The sequence below is a fragment of the Pseudophryne corroboree genome, chromosome 4 (assembly GCF_028390025.1).
Source record: "Pseudophryne corroboree isolate aPseCor3 chromosome 4, aPseCor3.hap2, whole genome shotgun sequence".
Classification (NCBI taxonomy): domain Eukaryota; kingdom Metazoa; phylum Chordata; class Amphibia; order Anura; family Myobatrachidae; genus Pseudophryne; species Pseudophryne corroboree.
This window is the reverse complement of record NC_086447.1, coordinates 83593718-83611476: the sequence shown is the minus strand read 5'-3', so window position 1 is coordinate 83611476 and position 17759 is coordinate 83593718. Positions and strand designations below refer to the sequence as shown.

General features: G+C 43.5%; 1 protein-coding gene across 4 annotated transcripts in view; it reads left to right on the top strand.

Annotated features, from left to right (window-relative positions):
- SUPT3H (SPT3 homolog, SAGA and STAGA complex component) overlaps positions 1 to 17759 on the top strand; it is a 476044-nt gene that overhangs the window by 329988 nt on the left and 128297 nt on the right. For all 4 annotated transcript variants that reach the window (XM_063915212.1, XM_063915210.1, XM_063915213.1 and 1 more), the window contains one exon: positions 12696 to 12806. In XM_063915212.1, coding sequence (XP_063771282.1) covers positions 12696 to 12806 — 111 coding nt within the window. The remainder of the gene's footprint in view (positions 1 to 12695; positions 12807 to 17759) is intronic.

Below are 17759 nucleotides of genomic sequence, written 5' to 3'. Positions count from 1 at the left end.
TGGGTGTACCAGTCGGTATATGTGTTTCCTCCTCTTCCTCTCATACCCAAGGTACTGAGAATAGTAAGAAAGAGAGGAATAAGAACAATACTCATTGTTCCGGATTGGCCAAGAAGGACTTGGTACCCGGAACTGCAAGAAATGCGCACAGAGGACCCATGGCCTCTGCCTCTCAGACAGGACCTGCTGCAACAAGGGCCCTGTCTGTTCCAAGACTTACCGCGGCTGCGTTTGACGGCATGGCGGTTGAACGCCGGATCCTAGTGGAAAAAGGCATTCCGGATGAAGTTATTCCTACGCTGATAAAGGCTAGGAAGGACGTTACAGCAAAGCATTATCACCGTATATGGCGAAAATATGTTGCTTGGTGTGAGGCCAGGACGGCCCCTACAGAGGAATTCCAGCTGGGTCGATTCCTGCACTTCCTACAGTCAGGGGTGACTATGGGCCTAAAATTGGGGTCCATAAAGGTCCAGATTTCGGCCCTATCCATTTTCTTTCAAAAAGAACTGGCTTCACTGCCTGAGGTTCAGACGTTTGTTAAGGGAGTGCTGCATATTCAGCCCCCTTTTGTGCCACCAGTGGCACCCTGGGATCTTAACTTTGTGTTGGATTTCCTGAAATCCCACTGGTTTGAGCCACTTAAGACCATGGAACTAAAGTATCTCACGTGGAAAGTGGTCATGCTGTTGGCCTTAGCATCGGCTAGGCGTGTGTCGGAATTGGCGGCTTTGTCATGTAAAAGCCCATATCTGATCTTCCATATGGACAGGGCAGAATTGAGGACTCGTCCCCAATTTCTCCCAAAGGTGGTATCATCGTTTCATTTGAACCAACCTATTGTGGTGCCTGCGGCTACTCGGGACTTGGAGGACTCCAAGTTGCTGGACGTAGTCAGGGCTTTGAAAATATATGTTTCCAGAACGGCTGGTGTCAGGAAGACTAACTCGCTGTTTATCCTGCATGCACCCAACAAGCTGGGTGCTCCTGCTTCAAAGCAAACTATTGCTCGCTGGATCTGTAGCACGATTCAGCTGGCTCATTCTGCGGCTGGATTGCCGCATCCAAAATCAGTAAAAGCCCATTCCACAAGGAAGGTGGGCTCTTCTTGGGCGGCTGCCCGAGGGGTCTCGGCTTTACAGCTTTGCCGAGCGGCTACTTGGTCGGGTTCAAACACCTTTGCAAAGTTCTACAAGTTTGATACCCTGGCTGAGGAGGACCTTGTGTTTGCTCATTCGGTGCTGCAGAGTCATCCGCACTCTCCCGCCCGTTTGGGAGCTTTGGTATAATCCCCATGGTCCTTACGGAGTTCCCAGCATCCACTAGGACGTCAGAGAAAATAAGAATTTACTCACCAGTAATTCTATTTCTCGTAGTCCGTAGTGGATGCTGGGCGCCCGTCCCAAGTGCGGACTTTCTGCAATATGTGTATATAGTTATTGCTTAAATAAGAATTTACTCACCGGTAATTCTATTTCTCGTAGTCCGTAGTGGATGCTGGGAACTCCGTAAGGACCATGGGGAATAGACGGGCTCCGCAGGAGACTGGGCACTCTAAAGAAAAGATTAGGTACTATCTGGTGTGCACTGGCTCCTCCCTCTATGCCCCTCCTCCAGACCTCAGTTAGGGAAACTGTGGCCGGAAGAGCTGACATTACAAGGAAAGGATTTTTGGAATCCAGGGTAAGACTCATACCAGCCACACCAATCACACCGTACAACTCGTGATAACCTTACCCAGTTAACAGTATGAACAACAACTGAGCCTCACTCACGGATGGCTCATAACAATAACCCTTATTTTACCATTGCCATCTACCTCACTGAATGATGTCACAGAAGAGTAGATGGTTTCTTGAAAAATATTTTTTCTCTCTCAGGGGCTGTTGTAAGGCCAGCTATGGCTTCAGCCTGGATGGCGAAAGCAATGGTAGAATAGGCGGAGGAACTAGAGAATGGCCTCCCTGCTTCTACCGGGGAGCAGGAGTCTCATCTAGGCCGTATAAAACAAGCTGCGCAATATTTGGAAGAAGCAGCAATTGATATTGGTATGATTGCTTCTAAAGCATCAGCCTTGACGGTAACCGCTCGCAGAGCAATTTGGCTACGTACTTGGAAAGCGGATGCAGAGTCAAAAAAAAAAAAAGTTTTGGAAGCTCTGCCTTTTGCTGGTGATATTCTGTTTAGAAAACAATTGACAGATATTCTAGAATCGGAAGCTGAATCCAAGAAGGTCAGGTTATAACCCTAAACCTAGGGGTTTGAAATTTCGGCAATTTCGATGGCAAGGCAGAGAAAAAGGGAAATGGGCCAATAGACGGCCAGCTTCCAAACCAGAACAGAAGTCATCAGACTGAGGGTGCAGACCTCCGCCTGGAGGACTCCAGGGTTGGGGGCCGACTCCTTCACTTTGCACACATATGGCATCAGTCGACGACAAATGCTTGGGTGCAGAAGGTGGTATCTCTCGGTTATGTTTTCCCTTTCAAGAGGCAGCCTCCTCAAAGGTTTTTTTGCACCAGCCCGTCTCGTATAGAGTCGAAGGCCAACGCCCTGCAAGAAGCAGTTCAGAAATTGCTTCAGTCTGGTGTAATTATCCCAGTTCCCCACACACACAACGGGGACGGGGTTTTTACTCCAATCTATTTTTGATTCAGAAGCCAAATGGGTCATTCCGACCAATTCTCAATCTCAAAATGTTAAACAAATACGTTTGGGTTCCAAGGTTCCACATGGAAACGTTACGTTCCATAGTTTTGGCTATGGAACCAGCAGATTACATGGTATCTGTGGATATACAGGATGCTTACTTACATGTGCCCATAGCACGATCCCATCAGTGTTACCTCAGGTTGGCCATCCTCCAGCAACATTTTCAGTTCAAGGCTTTGCCCTTTGGGCTAGCGACAGCCCCCAGGGTATTTACCAAAATTATGGTGGTTATGGCAGCTTATCTCCGCAAGCAGGGGATAAGAATTTTTCCATACCTCGACGATCTTTTAATCCTGGCACAATCCCAGGAATTACTCTTGAGCCATCTCCAACAGACGATAGTCTGTCTACAAGGACAGGGATGGCTCATAAATTGGGAAAAATCGTCTCTGGATCCGTCACAACGGATGGTTCATTTGGGGGCCATATTAGATTCAAGTCTACAAAGAATAATTTTACCTTGGAAAAAGATATCTAAGGTGCAAGATTGACTCAGGAGTTGTTGCACAATATCAGTCCATGAAGCAATGCAACTGATGGGTCTGATGATGTCAACATTCAACATGGTGAAATATGCACAATTCCACTCCAGACCTCTACAACACCTCATTCTGACCGGATGGAACGGAAGACATCAGACAATAAAAAGACAGATGATAAAGCTTCCAGTAAACGTAAAAAGGTCACTAACCTGGTGACTTCAGACGGACCATCTAGACAAGGGGAGACCCTTTTGGATAACAGATGGGCAAGTCCTGACAACAAATGCCAGTCTTCAGGGGTGGGGAGCGGTGTTCGAAAGTTTCTGGTTCCAGGGAAAATGGACCATAAGGCAAAGTTGCCTGCCGGCAAAGTTGCCTGCCAATAAATCTGCTGGAATTAAGGGCCATATATATATGGCTCTGGTTCAGGCAAAGGACATTCTGCAAGGAAGACAATGCAACAGCAGTAGCGTACCTCAATCATCATTGAGGAACTCACAGCAAAAGATTAATGAAGGAAGTAACTCACATACTAAGATGGGCAGAACTCCATCTTCCGGCATTGTCCGCAGTGTTTGTTCCAGGAGTACTGAACTGGGAAGCGGACTTTCTCAGTCGACACACCATTCAGGAAACCAAATGGGCGATACACCCGGAAGTATTTCAGACTCTAGTAAACAGATGGGGTCTGCCAGAGTTAGATCTCATGGCATCCCATCTGAAAAACAAAGTTCCGATATATGGGTCAAAAACAAAGGATCCCGGGGCGATCCTTGTAGACGCACTGTCAGAGAAATGGGAATTTCATCTGGCATATCTGTTTCCTCCAATCTCCCTGTTACCCAGGGTGTTGAGAAAAATAAAGCAAGCAAAGGGGGCTATAATTCTAATAGCTCCAGCTTGGCCCAGAAGGCATTGGTACACAGATCTACTAAGGATGTCCGTGTAAGCTCCAATACTGCTCCCTCAACGTCCAGATCTACTAATGCAGGGTCCTTGTTATCACAGCCATTTGGATCGTCTGTCTTTGACAGCGTGGCTGTTGAAACCTCTATCCTAAAGTCAAGAGGATTTTCACAAGAAGTAATTCAAACTATGCTTAGAGCAAGAAAGCCTTCTTCAGCTCGTATTTATCATCGAATATGGCAAGCCTATGGTGTAGTGAAAGGAGTATGGATCCAAGATCTTTTGGTATCCAAGATTTTGGATTTCCTTCAAGCAGGATTGGATAAGGGGTTAAAAGTAGCTTCCTTGAGAGTTCAAGTATCAGCATTAACTGTATGGTTTCAGAAAAAGATTGCTAACCTACAGGATGTGCGTACTTTCTTTCAGGGAGTATTGCACATTCAACCTCCGTTTGTTCCTCCTGCAGTTCCCTGGGATTTGAATCTGGTTCTTAAAATCCTTCAGGGGGCTCAGTTTGAACCACTTAAGACAGCAGATCTTAGATGGTTGACGGCTAAAGTTCTCTTTCTACTGACGATGGCGTCATCTAGAAGAGTGTCAGATTTAGGAGCACTGTCGTGTAAGTCTCCTTTTCTGATCTTTTATCCAGATAAGGCAGTTCTCAGAACTAGATCTGGGTATCTTCCGAAGGTGGTCTCAAAGTTTCACCTTAACAAAGAGATTGTAGTCCCGGCTTCTTCAGGTATCGGGACTTTCTGCGGGAGAAGCGTCGCTGGACGTGGTCCGTGCGTTAAGAATCTACATAGATCGTACTAGTGCCATCAGAAAGACAGGTTCTCTCTTCATTCTCTACGGATATCACAAAAGAGGATGGCCTGCTAGTAAACAGATGCTGGCAAGATGGATCCGAATGGTAATTTCAGAAGCATATTCTCGTGCTGATCTCCCTGCTCCGGCTTATGTCTCTGCGCACTCTACACGTAAGGTAGGTCCTTCATGGGCAGCACAACATGGTGCTTCAGCAGAACACATTTGTAAGGCAGCCACATGGTCTTCTATTAACACATTCATTAGACATTATGCCTTGGATACTTTTGCCTCTCATGACGCAGAATTCGGGCGAAAGGTTCTCCTGTCTAATCAGGAGCATCCCCACCACTAAAAATGGTGTTGGGAATCCCAATGTTATCCTGTGGATAACCTGTGGACCCAGCCAGAGACAAATACATTATGGTAAGAACTTAACCGTTGATAACGGAATTTATCCTATGTCCACAGGGATCCCACCCTAACGCACCTGATTTGAGGATCTTTACAATCACTAACCTCTTCCCTCTTGTATGGAAGGGTGTGCATGTGTGTTCTTATCGCCTGAATAGGTTTCTACATGATGCTCCTGCCTAGATTGCTGTGAAAACAACTGATTTGACTGAGTGAGTGGGCGGGATTATATGGAGGAGCCCTGATGCATCCTGGGAGGCCAGAAAGCTTGTGACTATTTGGTGCCATTTCCGCTGTCGCTCCGGCATATCCCAATATTATCCTGTGGATACCTGTGGACATAGGAGAAATTCCGTTATCAAGAGTAAGTTCTTACCATAACGTATATTTTCCTGGCACGCCTGCGTTTTTCCGCACACTCCCTGAAAACGGTCAGTTGCCTCCCAGAAACGCCCACTTCATGTCAATCAATCTGCGGCAACCAGTGCGACTGAAATGCATCACTAGACCCTGTGCAAAACTACATCGTTCGTTATGCCCGTACGTCGCGCGTGCGCATTGCGCCGGATACGCATGTGCAGAACTAACGTTTTTTAGCCTGATCTCTGCGCTGCGAACAAATGCAGCTAGCGATCAACTCGGAATGACCCCCAATATGTAATATCCTGCTAGCGGCAGGCCGTTTGTGAATTTCTGCGAGTCTGCCTGTATTTTTAAAGTAGCAATCGTTTACAAGGCAAAACCGACCTGGTTTTACCTTGTAAATGATTGGCGCTTTAAAAATATGGGCAGACTCTCAGAAATTCCCGAACATCCTGCACCTCTTAAGCTAGTACATATTGCCCCTGTGGTGACACCTGTAGTGTAGGTGTCCTGTCCCATAGCTGGGTGTTATGTGTCAGATCCGTGATGTGTCTCGTTTACCAGATCAAAACTGCATTTCCAGGTCAGGGCTAGAGGAAGTCGCCAAATAGTGGCCTCAAAGGGACAAAACAGTACTGGCTGCTATGAAAATCTTTTCTCCAGCAAATTATATGGAAATGGCGGTTTCTGCATGATTTTAGTATCCCCACAATATAAGAAATACATAGCGCAGGACATATCAGTGGTATCCCCTGCATTAGGAAATCTAACAGCTGATATCTTAGTCACCATTAGTCACAATGGACACTGCTGACTAGAGTCATGTGCAATGGTTCGAAATGCTTAGCTATTCCTAGCTTGGCCTCAATTGCCTCCTTGGGGTCTATTTAGGAAGAAGTGAAAACAGTGGAGAAACAGACCAGTGGAGTAGTTGCCCATGGCAACCAATCAGCATCTCCCTTACATTTTATAGAATGTACTTGATAAAGGCTTCCTTCAAAGCTGATTGGTTCTTCACTGGTCCTTTTCTCCACTCTTTTCACTGCTTCATGAATAGACCCCTTTGTCCATATGAAGGGATTATCATCAAAGAGGCATCTTCTTCCCTCACTGAAACGTCCCATTGGATGTACTGCAAGTAACTATACATTGTGCCGCCATTACATCACGTCAGCACGTCACGTTGTCAGGTGTGTACCCAGCTCGAAAGTGAAGTGTTTACTAACGCATTTTGATAAATAAGGATGGTTCCCCAGTCACATTAAGGGATGCCCTATGTGAGTAATGAAATGTGCAGATTTGCTTTATTTGGACATATTGGAAATGCTAGTTACTGGAAATGTAAGACGGTAATGACATGTATGTATGAGCAATTTTGTTTGCACAGTCCCAATCAGTTATCCTGGCGCTGGGCGATTTTTTATTTAATTTTGCAATTATCGGTTTTTTTCTCATCCATTTTTCAAAAATGAACCTCTTTTTTTTTTTTCGTGAGTGTTGCTTTTTCCATGAATACTAAAGCAGACGTAGTAATTCCATGACACAAAAAAAAAAAAATCAAGGAAAAATGGTATTTTAATAGAGGAAAAATATGTTTGCAAATTAGCCTGCTGAACGATACAGGAGCCCGTGGAACAGTCATCAAAGGACATTTTACAGTAGATCAAGCGCTGGTGCTGGTGGTCTGTGCGGCTCTGCCGTACGAGAAAAATATTAAGCGGAACATTTTCTTTTACGTCGTGGTTTATGCAAATTGCACTGCAAACATGAATGGCGTGTTATTTTTACATCTCTTTGGAGTCTTCGTTTATACAGTTTGCGGGAGATTAATTGCGACTATATTTGTCCTACTCTGCAAGAGTTACTGTTCGCTAATTATTTCTGTTGGCAGAGCTAGGCCTTCAGCCCCATTCTACCGGGACTTCATTCTTTCAGTATCAGCAGACAAGAAATTACTCTGATTTACTGCAGGCGTTCCAGTAGCTGGGAGTAAGTTCACTTGTGACCACGTCCTATGAACTCAGTCTGTGTCTATAGGTCCATCTGCTGTAACTTGCTTAAAGCACAGATCTTCACGTTTTACTGTATGCGGCGTGGCTATAGAAAGAATTGGGGCTAATGTCAGTATTATCTAGAAAACCCTGCAATGACCCTTCCTCAGGGGGCAGATTAACAGAGGTGTGCAGACTCTAAATGTGCCCCCTCCTTTCTACGGCGCCGTAGACTCTGACATTTTGCACATGCGCAAATTCCTGGAACTAAGACACTCGCCGTGTTCCATCGGCTAAATACCTCCAACTAGATAAATAGGTCAAGAGCTAGCAATTCACAGCTATGAACTTCGCAAAAGAAGAGAGTGACAATACATATCTGACAGTAAAGATGGGTACACACTGTATTGTGAGGGTTTTTTTGTTTCTTGGATCAAAGGAAATAGTTTGACACGGGTAAGCAATTGACTCATTATAAATGAAAATCTTTATTATAGAAAGTAACAAACAAACAAATAACTTTTGTCTAACCTATCGCAAAATACAGATGCATCATTTTCTTAACATCAGATGTAGTTCTTTTCCTGTCCTAGGTGTTTTGGATTAGTCCACATTTACAGTAGACACCTTATTGCAATTTCCCATTCTGTGAGAGTCCGAGCCTCTTATTTCACCCATGCCTTATATACCTTAAACTCGGTGTTGACTGACGGGTGTTGGTTGCCCGATTAAAGATTCACCAGTCACTAGCTGGTACCAGTGTTTATTTTCAAACACATGCTCAGTAAGAACTAACTTATATAAGACCAAGACACAGTATACTGAGCTACACCATGAGATTCTATAGCAACTTTGTCTAGAATTAACCCATAATTCTTTGCTTCTATCATTCCATATACGGTAATTCTCACTAAGGGGGGTCATTCAATTATCCACAAATATTTTTCGACGCAGACGGCTGAAATTTGCAGCGAAAAATGCCTTTTGCGGGTATGCAAGCTCCCGTTTTTTGACCTGTACAATTCCAACCGGGTTTCCTGCGAAAATTGCAGTGTAGTGTAGTTGAAAATGGGGAAATCTGACTGTACCCCCAAAAATGAAAAAAAAAAATTAAAAACATCACATTGAAGAGTTTTGGGGGGACTTAAATTGTATGAAACAGCTGTTATATGCATTTTTTTTTTTAAATGCAAGAATATTATAGAAAGCAAGCTTTTTATGCAAAATAAATGCCCTCATTAAATTAGGAGTACATGAAAATGGGTATAAGTACAGTATATATTTGGGTTATTTTAGGGGACTTTAATTTTTTTTTTAAACAGACGGACTACTCCCACCTGCAAGCCTAAAAACATTTGTCCCACTCATAAAGCACCCCATTTTACGTGTCCTATACCTTGAACCCCAAATTCCATCACTTTGCACTTTTTCACCCCAAAAATTACATGTCATTATTGGCCAGTTAAAAATAAATAATAACTTCAGCATGCCTAATTAGTCATTAAGGGGGGTGTCCCAGGGGTTCAGAACCAAATCCAAACATTGTTACCTTAAAAAAGGGATTTTTCCCAACTTTTCACCTGCTCAGAGTAGGTAAAGTGAAATTTACAAAAAAATTATCATCGATAAAATTTCCTGGATAATTGAATAGGGTGTAATCGCGATTTGCGGGAAAAGTCCGTTATCGTGGCTAATTCAATATCCCATATCATATTCAATATCAATACCATAGATGCCAATGACAGGTACAGAGTAGACCTCTCAATTTATGTCTTGTTTGACCCTAAAGGTTACAACCAAATCTTAGTCACAATAGGTATTTCTTAACCACTTAACTGACAATTTTTTTCCCCAAAAAACTGCTCCGAAATTGTCAGGTTTTTTTTATGAGTGAATAAGGTGAAGAACATGAATTTAACCCTATCCAAAATGATTTTAGTTAAAAAAATAAAATTATATATATATATATAATTTAAAAAAAAAATTCAAACAGTGAAACATCAATCAGGAACATCGGAAACATTGTGGCTTTCATTATGAAAGCCGGGATAGCCTCCAGGTACACAGGGGGAGCTTGGGGGGGTTAATTTACACTCCCCAGCGGCTGCTATTGTCTGCAGCCGCTGGAGGGGGGGGGATCCTGCCGTGCTGACCGATCGGCAGTGATCGGCAGCACAGCAATCAGTAGGGAAGAGTGCAGGGAGGAAGAGGGACCTTATGTTCCCTCTGACAGCAGCAGCGGAGGGAAGTTTCCCTTCCCTGCCGCTGCTACCACTGTTCATTTGAGTGGTCGCATCCTGTGCGACCAGGTCAGATAAGACACTTGCAGGCATGGTCGCATCTGATGCGACCATGCCTGCAAGTGGTTAAAGCCTCAAGGGGCACACGTATTAACACTTGTATGCTGTGTTGAATTGAAATAATTACCCCAATGGTTAGACACACCTGAAGATTTGTCTGTCCAATCTGGTGCAAACAAAAATTTGGTAATAAATGGCAACAAATGACAATCGACCATTTGCTCCCAAACACTGGTAAAGAGAAAACAGTCGCTTAGACAAGTTGGTTAAATCCGTTTGATTTAACAAATTTGTCCAAACAATCATTTTTGTCCATTTGTTAGCATTTGGGAGCAAATAGTTGATTATTTTTGCTCCCATACATTTCCAGATTTTTTTTTCTTCCCATCAGCAGGGCTTAAAGTGGTCCTGGAGATCTGGCGGAACTCATTTCCTGTTGGAATTACTATCCAGGGCAATGGAGAAGGAGGAACCTAGTTCCCCCTACTATTAGAGGTGGTGGAACTCAGTTCTACCTTGTTCTCCCCCACTTTAACCCCTTGCCCACCAGACAGATTGGACAGCTAAATCTTTAGGTGTGTACCCAGCTTAAGTCGGCAGTGATCAGTGAGGCTTGGGTGGCTCAGAATATTGCTTGGAGATCCTTGAATATGCCATATGGAAATTTTTGCCACCTTTGGCCGTCTGTGCCTGTTGGGCCTTGGTTCACGAGCATACCTAATCAGCAAATATTCTGGACAGCACAGAGGAGCGATGCAAGGTTCTTATTACACTGGAACAGCTATGAGAACCCTCATTCGGGGGGGGGGGGGGCAGATTTAAAAACTAGTGATATTCTTGTTAAAACTTGTTGTGAATGTTAAGTGGTGCCCAACCAATCAATTCCTGTCATTTTTCAAACACATGGCAGGAGCTGATTGGCTGGAACAACATTTATCATTCGTAACAAGTGATAACTAAAATATCACTCATTGTTAAATCTGCCCCCTAGGTTTTTCCACTGAATGGACGAGTGTTGGCTGCCACATGTGTACCGTGCCATTATTCACACTCCTAATGGTAAACTGTAACACATCTATTAGATTGACAGGGAAGGGATTAACAGAATACTAATTCAGTTTCACTAGTAAGTACGTAGGAACTAGGTGTATTATAATATCCCATACATTCCTACTCTTCCCGGGAGAGCAAGCCGCCATCTTGCATCATTTCACAATAGATCCTGTGATGCCGCTTGTTGCAGGATTTCAACAGTAGGCAAATGTGTTTTTACAAATATCTCTCTATATTTATCACCATTTTCAAAAGCAAAAAAAAATAAAAATAAAATGTTGCCTGTAGACTTAAATCTGTCGCCTTGCACACTTCCGCCTCCATCTTCACTGCATATATTGCTCAGTCTTTCTGAGTTCTTTCTGTGTTTTTAGAAAAACTTTTGTAGCATCAGTTAGATTTGTTTATTGTTTTTGCCCAACAAGTCCTTAAAGCACAGCGTACTCTGCAGCCCTTTACAGTTAGGGAAAAAACAGTCATAACAGGAAGCTGGGCATTAACAAACATTCAGTAGAGATACTGTAAGAGGGCTCTCCTCGGGAGCTTACAATCTATAGGACAATAGGAACTTGGTACATGAGTTAAAATGCCACATTTGTTCCAGCCAGACTGCAATGAAAAGAAGCTCTAAGTCTTACTATATAAATCAGCACACATCAGTGTTGGTTTGGGGTTGAGTAGTATGTTTGAGGAGCGGCGGGGGGTAGAGGGCTGGTAAACAGGGAGGGGTACTGGAAGAGGATAACTGGGTAACATAGACTTCGGATATTAAGAATTTGGATTGGGAATTGTATTAGTTTGCCTAATGTGATGAGCATTCAGGGAATGGAGGCTTGGAGATTAGCGGTAGGTCTTGCATGAGAGAAGGGGATTCTACAGAGTGGGTGCAACCTTAGATAAGTCCTGCAGCAGTGAATATCAGCAGGTAATGAGCGTGGATGATAGATGTCAGAGCGTAGTGGAACCATCCAAAATGTTGTTTTTGGAGTTGCAATCCATGGGTTGCGATCTCTGCTTTAACTAATCATCATTGTCACTTTGTAGCTAATTAATATGTGGGAAGCATGCTGTTTCTTACCGATAAGTTGTGCCTATAGAGCAGTTGTTCTTCATCTGTGACCCAAATTATGTTGCTGTTTTATCTTCCGGAGACCATGGTTGAGATGTTTGTGCCTCACGCCTAGCTTTTGTATTTCATTGGCAATCTTGTTATTTGATTACCATTCTATTACTATACATAAATTATTTATTAGGTAATAGTATTGCAAATAGGTTTGTGGCGATCCAATTGAATGACGAGCCGCAGTGTTTGGACAACAAAAAATTAGTTATGAACAATTCTACAAGGTGTTTTTCCAGTGCAGATCAAAGCACACTTATGGTATTGCACATAAACTATCTTTCGTTCAAATATACGTCTGAGGATTCCAAGTCGAGCCTCCTGTAGGCCACATAAAGGTTTGGTTGTGTAAAAGCCATCTTCTGATTTGTTATGGGATAATCTCCCTATATAGAGAATGTGTCTGTAACCGTGCCTGTCCCAAGATACAAGGGGGAGATGAAATCTCTGCATCACATGTCACAGCTTCAGTTTCTCCTTTCTCTGTACTGAAGCCCCGTAGTGTGTTTTTGATTTAATAACAGCTCGTGTGCCTCTTCTGTTGCAGAGCGCGGCAGCCGGTGGGATTGAGTCTAACAGCGATGCCATCCAGCCCGGCCACATCAGAGAGGCTATACGGCGCTACGGCCACAAGATTGGCCCGCTTTCCCCATTCACGGTACGTAATAACAGAGTCGCAAAAAAAAAGTTATATTTGTGATCTCCAGACTTCATCTTCAAGTGGTCTTATGAAGAAGCCTTGGAATTGTTCAGAACAATTTGTGGTCACTGTAATTTTCTTTGTAAAAATGAAATATTTCTCCCGGGAAATAAAACGCTGTCATTTCTGTCTCCTTTTTGGAAACATAAATGTATTTTTGTACAATATATTTATTTCACTCGCATATTAGGCATACTTAAAGCAGATAATTCAACGTTTTAGTCCGTAAGCAAAGTTACTTGAAAGTTTATTTTCCAACCATATAAATCCTAAAACATAATATAGCCTGTAATTATTACGTTAGATTCCTGCAGAGGAAAATATAGGATTCTGATATTTGTGCTTGCCAATGTACTGTTCTTAAAACGGCGACATACACATCATTCTGAGAGCTGCACAGACTGGACTTGGAAAGACGCAATTTATCCAAGAAAAATAAACCTTCAGAGCTTCTGGCTTTCTGGGGGAGATTAATCAAAGCTTGGAGAGAGAAAAAGAACGATCCAACCAATCAGCTCCTGTCATTTTTCAAACGCAGCCTGTAAGATGACAGTTAGAAGCTGATTGGTTAGTACTTTAGCTTTCTGATTGGTTAGTACTTTAGCTTTCTGTTGGGTGTATTTCTTTTTGTTGAGTGTATTTAAAGGGATTGCAAAAGAAGACAAGTGAGAGGATCACACTAACCCTATTGCAATTTATCAGCTTCATTGCTAACGCAGGAGGTTGTGTTTGGTCTACCTATAAGTTCAGGGTTAGACATATATCTACTTATTACCGGTCAACCTATAGACCATTTTTGAGACATTGTATTCGAACTTCCCTTAAATATGGAGCATTGTCAGGTTGTGACATTTTATAATGAACCTGGTTTTATACCTACTCTAATTGATATATACAGTGGCATATATGTTCCTTCAAGATTCCGTTATGTACCGGGCATCTGATTCTGTACCCCTGAGGAAGTCCCATAAGGGATGAAACGCGTTGGGTATTCTGGTTATTCTGCTTCCATCTATGCAGTATGTTGGATCTGTGCTGACAAAGAAATGCTTTGAAAACTGATTGTTAACCGGATAAACCCTTAATCATACCTCTGTGAAACTGTACAAATGCCATATGTATTTTATTGTATACTTTTATGATTAAATCATATTTAAAATAGAAGCAAAAATAGATTTTTATTAGTTATTTTTATGTTGGTCAATGTGTTTTAATGCAATGAACAGTACTGTTTATTAGCGCCCTCAGATCTGTGTATTGGAGATAGATAGATATATCTATCTATCAAAAGCATGCGGCACTCGGATATGTCAAACTCCAACAGCAATAAAAAATATTGTGTGTGTGTGTGTGTGTGTGTGTGTGTGTGTGTGTGTGTGTGTGTGTGTGTGTGTGTGTGTGTGTGTGTGTGTGTGTGTATTGCAATATTACCAACTACCGGGCCTAAAACTACCGACATAGTTTTGGCTATTTAAAAGGTAGTAACGATTAATAATGATTATGTTGAAAATACTTTAACATCGGCGCTAAAGTCTGTGTAAGCAGTAGTAAATTCTAGCAGAATTTCTGTTACCAGAAAGTAAAAAAATATGCTGGATAGTGTTCAGTCAGTATTGGGTATCATATATATATTTTTTTATTGTGTTTGTTTCTAAGAAGCTTTTTTTTTATTTTGCCCAATACAAATGAAGACATTAACAGTCTATAGCCTATGAAGAGGCACGAGAATCACAGCACACAATTTAGCACAAAGACAAATAGCATAGAGAATCGAGAAATAAACAATGAACAGTTTCAACATCAAAATGCAATACAAATATATAATACCCAATGCTGGATGAACACCCAGCCTACACCTAACCAGTGGGCACCATATGTAAGCAGAATCTTTGGACGTTCCGGTAATATAAATTCTGGTACAATTTACTATTGAAAATAGCAAGAATGAGAATTACAGATGTGTCCTCATACAGCCAGCCTCAGTACTCAGCAGTGTGAGATGCCTGGCGTGAGTGAGCCGCCAGGTCTGGGCAATTCCGTTGGTGTCGTGCATCTTTTTTTGCCAAAAGTGTGTCTTAGTCGCATCACTATGCATCTAGGACGCACGAGGAGTCTGAGCAATGTGATAGATGACTATCTTTGTGTGACCGAGTCTGTCTACGGAGCAGAACAGAACTTATACTGAAGAAAGGCTATGGCTGCTACGTTGTAGCACTTTGTGTACAGATTCAGGGACTCAGTCGCAAACACATATACCAGTGTCATATATCGCATTAATCCGCACAGTCTCCTTGTGCGTCCTAGCTGCACCGCATTGCGACTAAGATGCACTTAGCCAAAAAGATGCCCAACACTAGAAGATTCTCTTGCAACCTGGCGTGCCAAGAGGGGCTGTTTGGTGTGTAGATGCAGCAAAGATGTATGAGAATATAGCTTTAAGTGGACACTTACAGTACTACTTAATTAAATTGGGAAAAATTATTAAATTGGGAAAAATAATATGTATACATGTACAGATTGAGGAAATTCTTCAGCGTCTTCATCTACGTCGTCGTCTTCTTTTTCTTCTCCTCTTTTATAAGGCGCCCAAAGTGTTTGCATCGCTGTGCAGGATCATGTAGATAGTTTGGTAGTGTTTGCCGTTCTGCATGGTTAATTTAATAATTGATCATTTGTCTGTAGTGGAGTGTTTATTTTGTCTATTGACTAAAGTTACATCCCTGTCACCACGGAAAACGATGGGCTGTACCTGCTCTATCAGCTAAAAACTACTGTAGGTGACGCACTTAGTTACTTGAGTTATTCAGGTAAAATAGACAGCTGTAAGACTGTTCACTACAAGGTTTACCATTGTGGGCTTTAATAAAGAAATAATTGTGGTGTGCTGTTTCATGTCAGACAGCGTGCAGAAACACTACATTATGGATGCTTGAATCAGAACACACGGAGGGTGTAGTTGGTGTTGTGTTGGGCGTGGCCGCATCCCCAGGGGGCGTGCTCCTACTAAAACCCCCTTAGCTTGCTGCACACATTGCAGACACCGACCACCGCTGCAGTTGGCACCAGCAACACTGTCCTTCCGAAGTCAAGATGGCTGGTACGCACAATCTCCATCAAGGTCTCCTATACCTTATAGAAGATACCACTTGCCAGAATGCATGACATTATATGGACTTTCTCTTATGTCCTAGAGGATGCTGGGGACTCCGTAAGGACCATGGGGTATAGACTGGCTCCGCAGGAGATAGGGCACCTAAAAAGAACTTTGACTATGGGTGTGCACTGGCTCCTCCCTCTATGCCCCTCCTCCAGACCTCAGTTAGATCTTGTGCCCAGAGGAGAATGGGTGCACTGCAGAGAGCTCTCCAGAGTTTTCTGTTGAAGAAGAATTTTGTTAGGTTTTTTATTTTCAGGGAGTCCTGTTGGCAACAGGCTCCCTGCATCGTGGGACCGAGGAGAGAGAAGCAGAGCTGGCTTGTCAAGTTGGGCACTGCTTCTAAGGCTACTGGACACCATTAGCTCCAGAGGGAGTCGGAACACAGGTCTCACCTGGGGTTCGTCCCGGAGCCGCGCCGCCGTCCTCCTCACAGATGCCGAAGATAGAAGCCGGATGAGAAGGCAGAAGACATCTTAGGCGGCAGAAGACATCAGATCTTCATGAGGTAAGGCGCGCAGCGGTAAGCTGCGCGCCATTGCTCCCAGTCACACACACACAGAGCAGCACTGAAGGGTGCAGGGCGCAGGGGGGGGCGCCCTGGGCAGCAATAAACCTCACATTTGGGCAAATGCAGATTGATTAGGCTGCGGAGGCAGTAAATCTATGATCCCCCGCCATTTTTATTGAAAAATCACTGGGACCGAAGCCCGCTGTCGGGTGGGCGGGGCTTGATCCTCAGCACTAACCAGCGCCATTTTCTCCACAGAAGCTGCATGAGGAAAACGCTGGCTCCCTGGTCTCTCCCCTGCTGAACTTCACAGGCTGGAAAAAAGAGGAGGGGGGCACATTAGTGATGCAGTGAGTGGGAATTGGCATATTATATATAGAAAAGCGCTATCTGGTCATAATTTTTCCAGTGTTTTTAAGCGCTGGTGTGTGCTGGCATACTCTCTCTCTGTCTCTCCTTAGGGCCTGGTTGGGGTTTTGTCCCCTTTTAGGTTAATCCCTGTGTGTGTGGGGTGTCGGTACGTGTGTGTCGACATGTCTGAGGCGGAAGGCTTCTCCAAGGAGAAGGTGGAGCAAATGAATGGTGTGTACCCGTCGGTTGTGCCGACTCTGGATTGGATGGACATGTGGCATATGTTGAATGCAAGTGTGGCATCTTTACATAAAAGGCTTGATAAGGCTGAATTAGGGGGAACATCAGGGGGTCAATCCTCGGATTGGACCGACTCACAGGGCCCGTCGGGGTCTCAAAAGCGTCCCTTAACACAAGACACTACTACCGACACGGATTCTGATTCCAGTGTCGACTACGACGAAGTAAAATTGCACCCTAGGGTGACTAAAACCATTCAGTGTATGATTGTGGCAATAAGGGATGTGTTGCATATTGAGGATGAACCCTCTGTCCCCGACACAAGGGTACACATGTTTAAGGAAAAGAAACAGATTATTAACTTTCCCACATCTCATGAATTGAATGATTTCTTTGGAAAAGCTTGGGAGACTCCGGATAAGAGACCGCAGATTCCCAAAAGAATTTATATGGCATACCCCTTCCCTAAGCAGGACAGGGAGATTTGGGAATCACCCCCCACTGTGGACAAGGCCCTGACGCACTTGTCCAAGAAAGTGGCGCTACCGTCTCCTGACACAGCGGCCCTTAAGGACCCTGCAGATCGCAGGCAAGAAACTACCTTAAAGTGTATTTATTCTCATACGGGTGCTGTGCTAAGACCGACAATTGCGTC